At 37.4% G+C, this 12,956-nt stretch overlaps 1 protein-coding gene across 8 annotated transcripts in view; it reads right to left on the reverse strand.

Moving 5' to 3' along the window:
• Window positions 1-603: 603 nt before the first annotated feature.
• STIM2 (stromal interaction molecule 2) overlaps window positions 604-12,956 on the reverse strand; it is a 170,501-nt gene continuing 158,148 nt past the window's right edge. For all 8 annotated transcript variants that reach the window (XM_070262518.1, XM_070262521.1, XM_070262519.1 and 5 more), the window contains 2 exons: window positions 9,482-9,755; window positions 604-4,776 (listed from right to left, as the gene is read on the reverse strand). In XM_070262518.1, the coding sequence (XP_070118619.1) occupies window positions 4,299-4,776; window positions 9,482-9,755 (752 nt within the window). In that variant the 3' untranslated portion in view covers window positions 604-4,298. The remainder of the gene's footprint in view (window positions 4,777-9,481; window positions 9,756-12,956) is intronic.

Raw genomic sequence — 12,956 nt, forward strand, 5'->3', positions numbered from 1 at the left:
TTCTCTCTGGTAAACAACCTACCCTAAAATGAGCACCCTCACAGCTATTACAAAGTGTTTTGCTGGAACTCAGTAATTGCAAACTCCTTTGGTGGAACTAGATGACTAGTTAGTAGAAGCCCTAAACCTAACTTGCCCTTGGACCTCCATGTTTCAGCCACAGCAAATCTCTCCACATCCTTAGCAAATTAACACCATTAAATTAAATAACCCTTGATTTAATAAACACTTTTGAGCTACATAATCTCTCTCCCCATTAGCTCCCATCACCCCAACATTTGGTTTACGTTTCTATCACTGCCCTTACTACAAGGATTTTTGTTTGCTCTGTCTCACCTATTAGACACCAAGTTCCCTTAGGGCAGGTGCTGGTTGCATTAGTCTCTATACCTCCAGAGCTTATCATGACGCTTGGCACACGGTAGGCTATTAAATATTTGTTCAATGCATTAAGCGAATTCTGCACTGTCTCTTACCTGTAATTTTTTGGGGAAAATCTACTCTCTCATTCAAGAGCTAAAAGTAGGAGATCAATAAATCTAAAACTTAAATCTAGGTTTTTCTTTCACTTACTTTTTAAAATAAACATGAAAAATACATATATGATTTTTAAAAGTCAGTTTTAGTTGGCAAATGAAAAATACAAGAATAGCTACAATTGAAAGACTGTGTAAAAGGTTTAGAAAATACTGGGACCCCAAGAACTTAATGGGCAAAAAACATGAACAGACAATTCACTGAAATGAAAAACACATGACATGAAGAAACTTTCCAATCACATTAGACGTTACTTACTATTAAATTAGCAAAGTTTTAACCAAATGATAATTCAGAAAGATGGAGTGAAGTAAAAGGGCACCCATACACTCAAGTGTGGGGGTATAAACACGACTAAACGGATAAGCGAGCTTAAAAGCAGTTACACTCAAGATACATATGTGAGACCATGTGAGCGTCTACATACATACATACATACATATGTACACATAAACTAAAAATATCTTTATGCTCTTCTATACACTTCTAAAAATATATATTCTAAGGAATCAAAATGCTGATTTGAATTTATGTGGTATGACTTAGAAGTTAACACAGTTCTACCATGTACCAGCTATGTGACCTTCAGCAAACTATTAATTTTCTGGGCTCAGTTTCCTCATCAATAAATCGGTGACTTAAAAAACACACACACACACACACACACACAAAAGTACCTGCCTTACAAGGTTGGTGTGAAGATTAAATGAGAATACATAGCAGAGTTTAGAATAGTGCCTGGCACAGAGAGTGCTCAATAAATGCTAAATGCTATTATTCCACATATCAGAAATTTGGAAGCAGACTAAGGATAAATAATAAAAGAATGACTTAAAAAATTACAGTAAATCTATACAATGGGATATTATATAGTCATTAAAATGTTCATGAAGAGTTTTTAATGATGCTAGAGAAATGCTTATATTAAGTAAAAAAGCGTGATAGGAAATTAAACATATAGTATTGTTTCAACTGTGTAAAATATATATCAATATATAGAAAATGATCTAGCAGAAAACATACCAAAATATTAAAAATGATTATTTTGGCCAGTAGAATTTGACCTGCTTGCTGTTGTTTTTCCTCTTTATACTTTCAATCATGAATTGTTTTTTATAAGGAAGATATTACTTCTAAAATCAGGAAAACACCATAGTTTTATAAGGTTAAAATAAAGTAACAAACAGGTAATTATTTATTTTGCTGAGGAAGAGTCACCCTGAGCTAACACCTGTTGCCAATCCTCCTCTTTTTGCTTGAGGAAGATCTACCCTGAGCTAACATCTATGCTAATCTTCCTCCATTTTGTGTGTGGGTCACCAACACAGCATGGCCACCAGCAAGTGCTGTAGGCCTGTGCCGGGCAACGGAATGTGGGCCGCTGAAGTGGAGTGCGCCGAACTTAGCTACTAGGCCACGTGGCCAGCCTATAATTTTTAAAATTTATACTAATGCTCAACTCTTAATAATGTATAAATGATGTAATACAGAAATTATCATGGCTTTCCAAAACTCAATTATTTTCTGTTGAATTTACAAATATAGAGCATTGTACTAACGCAAAGTAAATATTATAAGAACCACAAAGCAGTAAATATCCCTTGGTTGAATTCATCTATAAATGAGTGTGTGAAATTTAGCACAAACAAAGCATTTCCTGACTTCAGATGGCCCACACTCTACTGAGGCCAGCCTCTCCCACCTCAGCCACAAGTTCTAGCATCCAGCTGGTTCTTATCCAGAATTCCCTTCTAACTCTGAACAAGCAGCTGGCTTTGCTGGGAGCCCCTAGAGCCATTCCTCCTCCCAGCTTCACTCCAGGGTCCAGTGGCTTTTACCATTTCTATCCATCCAACTACAAAGTTCTCATCCCTTTTGCAATTTTCAAAGGGAAGAACTCCCATCCGGTTGTAAGAAGGAGAAAGAAGATAAGGTATCCCCTTCACTCTGAAGAAACTTTCCAGAACGCTTTTCAATTCTTCATGCATAATTTTTCGCCCTTCCTAAACAGCTTTAGAGCCTGTCTTCCTCAACTTTTGGGCTTTCAGGTCATCTTATCTTCTTATTTTTCCAAAACACTGTTTGTTTCAATCAATTAATTTTTGCCCTTACAGCACTGACTATTAAATATATAAATATCTGTGTCTATGAACATCATTCAAGACCTTAACAGTTTTACAACAGTACTAAAAAGAATAAACAATCACAATTTACAGGAAACTGTTCATATTCTTAATAAAGTATTTTCTTGGAGCAAATCTCAAACTTCTTGTTTATCAATCAGCATTTTCATCTAAACGGGACTGGATTGGACATTACGTATTATAGCCACAATGCTGAAAAACCATTCTAGTTAATATGTATCAGCTGTTCACCCAAAGGTCCATCCACATTGCATTAACCACAGTGCATTTATGATGGAATTTTTAAAAGAAGGAGTTTAAGCAGAAACTCCCCAGATTTTAACATACTTTGTTGCTCCATGTGACAATCTTCACAGTAAAAGCTACCCTTGCAATAATCTATCAGTTTAACAAACCCCAAACTTTACAAATTAATACAACACAATCTAAATGCACCATAAATTTATATTTGTTAATCTTGATATTAGAACATTTAAACATTTCAAACTACATAAAAATATGACAAACAATATAAAATAGAAAGAAATTTGTTGACAACTTATTTCCAAAACATCACTATTTCTTATATTGCAATTAAGCAACAAGACTGCTTACATAGCTCTCCAGAAAACATATAGTGTTTTTAGTGGAGTGTTATCAATAAAAATCAGCACAGTCCCACACAATAACGTCTCTGATTTATTATCTTTTCCACAGTACAAATTTTTCACAAACCATAAATCCTTTGCAGTTATTTGAAGTCTGTAAACAAGTGCCGGATCCCCACATCCCCCCCTCAGTTTAAGCTTGTGAATGTTTTAAGTCCTTCCATCAAGTTTTAACTCTTCCACTTGCATAAGGAATCAAGAGCCTTCTGTCTTTAAATTATTCATATTTTATCATACAGCCTGCAATGCAGTAAATCACAGTGAAAGCCCTGGGAAAAACAAAACAACATGATCTTTACAGCAGGACTTGAAACTTTATAATATTAAATGCATTTAAAGAAGCTTCCCATAATAAAAGTGTGGGTTTTCATTTCCAGAAATCAAGTCAATTAGAAACCCTAGGTTCTACTTAAAAACCCATTTTGATCTAAAAGTGAAAACAGTCCCCCATCCATAGTCATTTTATAAACTCTAGACAGTTTCACTTGCAGAGATTTTTTTTTCCAGTCTGGAAAACAGTAGTGCAATTAGTTTTACTTCTTTTAAGTTATTTAGTCCAGGACGTAAATAGCTGTGGAAAGATAAGAAGATGCTCCGGTAAACAAGAAAATTTTGCAAGCCCATGCTGGCTTACTAGTCCATTAAAGCTTGTAAGTCCATAGTGGCTTTCAACAAAATGTTGTATATACATCACTAACAACAAAGCAGAAATAAATAGGCAGAAATGACTGTAAACTGTCTCATCTCCTAATGATTTTTCAGTAATAACTGGCTTGATGAATTGATTTATATAGTCATTTAAATAAGCAAACAATCGACAGTTGCCCTTAAGGACATTCCACTATGGCATCCAGTATGGAAAGCCCCAATGGAGTTACATTCCTAAAATTAAAACAAAAAGGGGGAGTAGAGGGTGGGAGATAAAAGTTTAAAGATTCCACTTGAATGGAATTCCACCAAGTCAGCCAGTTCACTTAGATTTCTTCTTAAAGAGGCTTTTAATTTTTGATGGCTTTTTGCTTTTCTCTCCATTATGACAAAGGTCATGTGGGATGCTGCTTATCCTGGCAACATTTGGGGCTTCCTGAACTGGTTTACTGTCGTTCCCAGCTGAGGAACACGATGTGTGGCGAGGTTTAGGCACCGGGATGCCACTAGAAAGCTGGTTCATGCTACAGGATTTCTCCAAGATGCCATTGTACACTTTGCTTGCAGGACTGAAGATCATACTCTTCGTTTCTGTCAGACCTACACAATCAGGAGAACCCCGAGAGATTTCTGCAGTTATGGGTGAATCTCCCCTGGATGAATCCTCTAGAGACAGCTCATCTCTTGATATCTTTCGAGGAGACAAAGTTTGGTATATCTCAAGGCTTGAAGGAGGAGACTGCTTCCTTCCAAAGGAAGAATTTAAGGAGTCACATTCTGAAGCTGTGTCTGGCACTTCCCTGCGTGAGAGACAGGCAAAGGCAAAATTTTAAATCAATATGTTCTGAAGAGTACCAGCAGACGTTCTAACTAATTCTAACTCAAACAACTTCCATCGTTTAATCTATTGGAATGTAAAAGGGGAAAATACTGAAGTTCTATACACATTTCAATAAAATTAGAAAATTACTACTTTAAATAACTCAATGTGTAATTTTTAACATAAACTATAATAATGAAATATTCTAATCTGAGAAACATTATAATTTAAGTTACACTTTCTTCAGTTGTCAAGAGAAATGGAAATGTTTAAATTTCACAGATTTTTTTCTTATTTCAGCTACTTTTGTGTTTTGTTTCAATACTGAGTATTTTTCTTTCTAAATCACATAGTTGACATTGTGTATCTGAAAAGATGACTTTTAGTAGCTGCCTATCCCTTTATTTAATTTTTCAGTCATTTAAATTGATGAAATATAACTTCCTAAGGAAGGAAGAAAGGAATGTGCTAAGCTAAAATGTTAAGTTCTCCCAAGTTTAAAAAAAGGAGGAAAGGAGTTAAGGTGCAACAGGGTGGGGGCATGGATGGGAGATGAAAGTCAATGAGATAATCCTGTTTTTCAAAAAGGAGACATTCAATAAATTCTCACAGGTTTATTCCTTTGTGATTTGCCCCCCTTTCTCCATAGCAGAGAGAGAAGAGAAATAAAGAGAGAAAAAATAAAGTTCACAACCTCAAACCCAACATACAGTAAATGCTTTCAGCCATTCCTTCAAAACATATCTCAAACCCACCACTTCTCACTGTCCCGCTGCTACCATCCCTCTTCCTAAACCACCATGAGGTCACCTCAGTGATTGCGACGGCTTCCTAACTGGTCTCCCTGCTTCCATTCTTCTTCCTCCCTCTTAGTTACTTCTCTACATGGCTGTTAAAGTGGTTTTTAAAAATGCAATCAGGGAACATCATTTTCTTGCTCAACTTTCCATGCTTCCTTTCATACTCAGACTAAAATCCAAAGTCCTCGCCAAGTCCACAGAGTGCTGTCCCATCAGGTTCACAGCTACCCCCGCCGCCAAGCTGCATGCCCTACCATTTCTGCCTCATTCCACCACGGCATCCTCCTTGTTCCTCCCATGTGCCCATCTTGTGACTGCCTCAGGGCTTCTGCACATGTTTCCTGCGCCCCATATTTCCTTCCCCTCCATCTCTACAAGGCTTACTTCTCCATGTCATTTGGGTCACTGCTCAAACGCTCTCTTTCCAGAGATGCCTCCCCTACCCACCCTATCTAAAATAGCATTCTCTTTCCTTTTACCTGCGTTTGTTTATCATCCCAGAATTTACCACTACATAAAATGATATTTTATGTTAACTTATTTACAGTCAGTTTCCCCAGAAGAAAAGAAACTTAATGAGGACAGGGAATCTTATTAACTTCTGTATTCTCTGTAGTGGAATAGTGGCAAGCTCACGGTGGGTATTTAATAAATATGTTGAAAGAAAGAAAGAAAGAAAGGAGGGGAAGGGGGGAAGGGAGAGAAAGAGAGAAGAGGAGAGAAATAAAGGAGATCTTGAAGACTAGGGATCATGCCTTAATCATTTTTGTATGTACCATGCCTGACGTAAATATTGTTCATTCTATGAAAAGAATGATTAAGAAATGAAAAGTAGGGTCAAGGTAGAAAGTAACTAGAAATAAGGTGGGAGAAGTAAGAGAGCTGAAGACAGAATAGAAAGGCAAGAACACACATGATTATAAGCCACCAGCTAGAACTAGGCCAGGACCTTGTCTCACTTGTCTTGGCAGCTCAAGTTATTAGAAAGTGCACCGCACACTGCAAGGACTACATTTATATTTATAGAATGAATGGACTAAATGATCTCTCACCTTGGATGACCTATGATTACTATCATTATTCATGTTATGATATGCATGTTTATTACTTTTGACATCTATTTTATGTTAATACCATATTTTAGATATATATTGGATTGCCAAAAATATTTAGTCATTTCTATGTACTTTACTCAAACATGTATGTGAAGATTGTCTTTATTACACTATAAGCTCTCAGAAGGTACGAAATCCCCCGGGCAAATACAGACTTAAATAAAGCTTTCATACAATACAGTTACATGTGCTACACAATTTTCCAATGCTTTCACAACTTGATAACAGGGAGTGCTAACAGAGGGCAGGAGGCAGTTCAGATAGGAAGAAATGATTCAGAAATCAATCATTGGTAGGGACTTTTCTGCTAGGCTTCTTTTTGGAGTGGATGTCCATTAATCGAACAGCATACATCACTGTTCCCTGAAGCTGTTCAACTTCCAAAGCCAGAAGCTGATTTAGTTACAATTTTCTGAATTTACCTCCTATTCTGCCACTTGGTTTGGCTGCTTTGTGTGTGAAATTCTAAGCTAGGTTAAAAATATTTCAAAAACTAGTCTCTAATCTCAATAATGTGTGAAAAAAATACTGATCTAAACTAGGAGACCTAGATTCCTGTCCTGGTCCTGCCATTAATCAGCTGTACAACCTTGGGCAAACCATTTAATTTAAACAGGTCTCAATTTTCCTGTCTGTTAAAGTAAGAGAATTTGATTAACCTCTAACATTACTTCCAGTTCTAACATCCTAATTCCAAAACAAGTAACAATCTGAAGTGTTGCTTCTTCTGCATAACTAGTCAGGTTTGTAGTGTGGGTTTAGCAGACCTTAAAATCTCCCATTTTTTTCTAGAGCATATATTCTTTGGAATGTTGAACTTAATTATGTGTACCATTTATGTTATTTTTCTATTTCCCTTTTTCCCCACAGTGATGTGCAGTTGAATTCATATAAGTTTAACGCACATATGACAAGACTTAACTCAAGCAGAGGTTTAAAGGAATGTACAAGTGCATAATGCATAGAACATAAAAGATCAATAAACAGTAAATGTAGTTGTTATTGCTATGTACTATGTAAGGACTCTGTGGTTCAACACTTAAAACAATGAAAATGGAGAGGAGAAAAGTTTTCTGAATCTAAATTCTCCTCATATTTATGAGCTACCTGAGAATTTCTGACATTGCTATTTGAAATGAGGACCGAACACTTCCATCAACGCAAAAAACTCCATTGGGCAGCAGAGCTCTAGAGTTTTCCTACTAATTTCCATAAGCCCACAAAAACTTAAGTTTTGTCAGTAGCGCCATCTTGCTGGTGACTATGATTTTGTCAGTAGCACCGTCTTGCTGGTGACTGTAGTTATGTTGCAAAAGTTATACAAAAAATTAATGCTAACCAAGAAAAGATGCATGAAATTCTCCAGGTGCAATGAGGATACACAACCTGCACTCTCTGCTTTGGAATACGCTATAATGATCACTTGGCTAATCATAAGATCTACTTTCACTAGTAGATCAAAAACTATGTATGAAAAATGATTATTTGATGATGTCAACTGAAGAATCACATGATAGAGAGCTACCAGGGATCATTCATGGAAAGCATCCAGCCCATTCTCTTTGGTTTTATTTCTCATGAGGACAATAAAGATTTCGGGGCCACACAACTACTAAGTGGTAAAATCAGAAATTAATACCAGCTTTTCTGTCATTTAACACCATACTGCTCCAGAAGAGGAATGTGGTTTAGAAAGGGAGAACCTCAGGAGCAAGAGGTCTCATGGAGCACTGGGTCCTTAAGCTTGACCAGAATATATTGCTGCTATATTCATTTTATAGAAAAAACTGTTACGAATATAATTTCCTCCTCTAATTCCCAATATTTTCTTAAACCTTTGGCAACTGATACCTCTTGACTGCTAGCAAGTACCAGCATACGACAGAAAAAATCATTAAGTGGCAACAAATATTTCAAAAATTCAGTCATACTTAATGTTTCTTTGGCTCAAGTATATTTAAGTTCATACCTTTATATTTTACAAATAAAACTGACTAGTTTATGTTCTGAGATTTGAGTCAATTGTGTGCAATGGCCTCTAAGCAGTTATACCTCAAAAAACCTACCTATGTCTGTAGTGGGCAGAATTCTAAGATGGTCCCCAAATTCCTAGCCCTGGTTTACACACATCTTCTCCACTTAGTTATTCTATCAAACACTAATATAGGTGCTGCTATGAAGGGATCTGCAGATGTAATTAAGGCCCCAAACCAGCTGATCTTAAGATAGAGAGATTAGTATCCAGGTGAGCCTTTTAAATTTGGATCGAATGATTAGAGATGGAGGAAGTTAGAGATTTAAAGCAAAGGAGAGCTTTGACAGAAGGGATATTGTCTGTTGCTGGCTTTGAAGATGGAGGCCACATGTAGCAAGGAATAGTAGGCAGGCTCTAGGAACTGAGAGTAGCCCGTGGCTAAAAGCAAGCACGGAAACCAGACCTCAGTGGTATAACCACATGGAATTGAACTCTGCCACCTCCAAGTGAGCTGTGAAGAGGCTCCCAAGCTCCAGATAAGAAAAATGCCCATCCAACACCTTGATTTCAGCCTTGTGAACCCCTGAGCAGCAACATCACACTTGGATTTCGGCATACAGAACTGAGAGCTAATAAATGTGTTTTGCTTGAAGCCACTATGTTTCTGGTAACTCCTTACGCAGCAATAGAAAATTCATATAAGGCACCACTCCTACCCACCCCACTCCCACCTCCTACATGCCACTTCACATCCACCCAGCCCAACATATACTGTAGTTCACTCAGTGCCAATACCATTGCTTTTCAGCAGAGAAGTAAATGGCCTCTTCCTCCTCTTCATTTCGATACAGAGCAGGGCAACTTGACACTGACAGGATATCTGGATCAGGGGAAGGCAATGAGTGCTGTGTGTGCTGGGGATGGTGGGGATGCCGAGGGTGTGACGAGTGAGGAGCATGTGGAGGAAGCTGCGCACGCTGAGACTGCGGTGAGGACGGCACAATGCTGCGACGAGAGCGACACAAGCTACTGCTTCTGGCTAATGACCCCGCAGGTTTAGCCATGGCCCCTGAAAACCAAACATGAATAAATAAAAACACTCATAAAATCCTATGTGCCTTTTATGCACAATACAAATACACAAAAAAAGAGAACTGATGTTACTAATATGTCACCATTTAATCTACCATTATTGAAGTAAGTAACTGCACAATTATTACCATCCTCTATCACTTATACTGCTCCTCAGGAAAATTAAGAAATAAAAAATAAAACTGAAAACAGGTCTAAAAAATGAACAGAAGTGAACATAAACACATGAGGCTTTAATATAAAATTTGACATTACTAACCAAAAAGGGTTAAAAATTTACCCAAGATAAATCCTTAAATTTAAAAATACAACATATTTATAAGGAATCTGTACTTTGTTGCCATCCTTTTCATGAATTTTAACATTAAAAGAAGAAAACTATCAGTAAAAAATAGGTTGGATTTTTTAATGTTTATCTCTTGAGTTAGTGCAACATGTTTGTACTTTAAGAAATTTTAAATCAAGGATCATTTAAACACTGCATACACAGTCTCACAGCTAGTTAGGCAGAGGTCAGACCAAAACTTGTTTCTTGAACACTGATTATTGTGGAACTAACCAGAAGTCTTAGATTCTCTTGTTTCTGCTATCAGTTGCAGTCTAGATGCATGCAGATAGTATACAAACTTCCTCTACGTGCTTAGTATCGTCATTAAATAGGCACTCCATTTCTTTGCCTTAATTGAAGCATAACTCTCCTAAGAACAACTTCTCAAGCTGAAGCTGTTTATTCTTGTATACTTCATATACTACAGCGTCAGAACATCAGGTTGGTGGCCTTCTCACTCCCCAATATTGTCTGTACACCCTTACTCCTACACCCTTTTATGAAAATGTGTTCCTTCTGAAGCCCACACTATTAAGTCACGTGAATTTTTCACCTCCACTTCACTAGTCACTTCCTGGTCATTCTTTCTCTCTCTTACCAGTCCACCCAACCTATCACGAACTTGAGCAATCCCATTTGTAAGACCTACGCAACACTTTAACCATGGTTTTTATCTCTTCTCATATGACATTTACCTCCAACTCTACCACTCACCCTCATGCCTCGTCTTGCCATCATTTGGAACTGCTCCATATTTGAAATCAGACAATTTAGATTCTGACCATTTTTCTACCTTTCTACTTCACAGATTCTGTTCCTTCCACTTATCTGTCCCATGCTCTACCCCAAGCTCAAGGACTTTACCTATGGATTATCCCTTATGTTGCCTTTATTTTCATCTTCTCCCGTTCTATTTCCTGTCAGTATTTAAAAACCAACGCTGAAAAAACAAACTTAAAAAACAGATAAACAACAGCAACAAAAAAAAACCCTCCTCTACCTAGACTGTTTTTCAGCTGACATCTCTCTCCCCGCTCTTATGAAAAACAATTCTCTATGTTACTTTCTCTACTATTTCATCTTCACTCATTCATCAGAGGAACCGTAAAATGTTTCCGTACAATTTCACTACAATTATTCTCAACAAAGTTATAATCTACTTCCTTGCAGCTAAAGTCAGTGAGTATCTCAATCTTCCTCGACATTGGACCAGCACCTGCTATTACTTTGTCCTCTCCTTAACTTCTCTTAACCACATTCTCACCCCGCTCGGTATTTACCTTTCCCTAAAGTGTTGGTCTTCTTCAAAGTTCTGCTCTAGGCCTCATTCTAGTCTTGTTCCACTTATTCTTCTTGAGAAATTTCATCCACTCTCATGACTTCAATGATCATTTGCAGACTACAGAAGCCCAAATCCGTAACTCCAGCTTTAATCTTTTTCCTAAACTTTAGAACCTTGCAGCCAACTACGTACTGGACACTTGGATGCCCTATAGATGCCCAAACTGAATTCAACATTTTCCTCCCCAAACCCACTCCTTCTGTGTTCCTTTCCTTGGTAAATAACACCACCACTCACCCAGTTAATTAAGTTAACAACAGGCATTCTTGACTCTTCTTCGTCCATCATAATCCACATCTAGTTAATCATAAAGTGTTTCCAATTCTACTTCCTTAATAACTCTCAGATTTGTTCATTTCCCTACATCCCCACCACTGCTGCGTTATGCTGGACTACTGTACCAGCCTAATAACTGATCTTTCTCCTTAAATTTATTCTCCATACTGCAGCCTGCCTGATCACTCTAAATTGGAAAAGGAATGTAACATTTTATTGCTTAAAACCCTTAAATGCCTCCCCATTACTTTTAGGATTAGAATAAAGTCAAACTCCTTAAGATGGCTTAGAATGCCCTATTTACCTAGCTTCTATTTTGGAACTTGTGTCCCTCTTCTCTGTTACAGAACACTGGGAACAGTACACCTCTCTCAGCTCCCAGAATTATTCTCTCTTGCCTCCATGCCTCCTTTCCCCAACTTTTCCTTGACCTCCCATCTCACGACTTTGCTAAATGGCAGTTCCTCCAGGAAGTTTCCAAACCCTCCAAGTTTGAGGTCAGTGTTTGCCCTCTTGCGCTCACATGGCAATACCACAGTATATTTCCCCATCATGTAACTTATCTCAGCACATTGCTTGTCTGTCCTCCATTAGACTGTAAGTTCCACGAAGGCAGTAATTGTGTATCATGTTTAACACTGCATCACAAGTAGCACAGTGCCAGGCAAAAAGCAGACACACAATAAGTATTTACTGAGTGAATCAATGAACGGTTCAAACAGAAAAAATTACGGAAATAGCATAAGACTGATAAGGAGAAAATGAGGTGAAATTAAAGGGAATATTTTCAGAATTTTTGACCACCTCCCTCAGAACTGTACACGGCTTCTTCCAAACATAAATTATATACTATGAAAATATTTGTAATTTAGTAGGCAACTAGAATTTTCTCTCACTTGTTTATAATGATTTATAGATTGGAAAACAAGAAGAGACCCTGACAATCTTTAGTCTGAAGTTCTCACTTTGCCAAAGAAGAAACAATATCCTACAAATACTAAAAGAATGTGCCCAAAGTGACACAGATAATTAAGTTCCACAAGTCTCAGCATGTACTACAGCCATTCTCATCGATCACTGGTTATGTGGAATATGCAGTAAAGTGTAGCCAGATTCAGTCATGACTGTAGATGTGAGGAGAAGGGCTGAGAAGAATCAAGATTTACTGCTTGGAAAAATGAGTACTACTCACAGAGATGGAAAGATATTGCATGAACCTTTAAGAAGAAAGT

The sequence above is a fragment of the Equus caballus genome, chromosome 3, assembly GCF_041296265.1.
Source record: "Equus caballus isolate H_3958 breed thoroughbred chromosome 3, TB-T2T, whole genome shotgun sequence".
In the NCBI taxonomy this organism is placed as follows: Eukaryota; Metazoa; Chordata; class Mammalia; order Perissodactyla; family Equidae; genus Equus; species Equus caballus.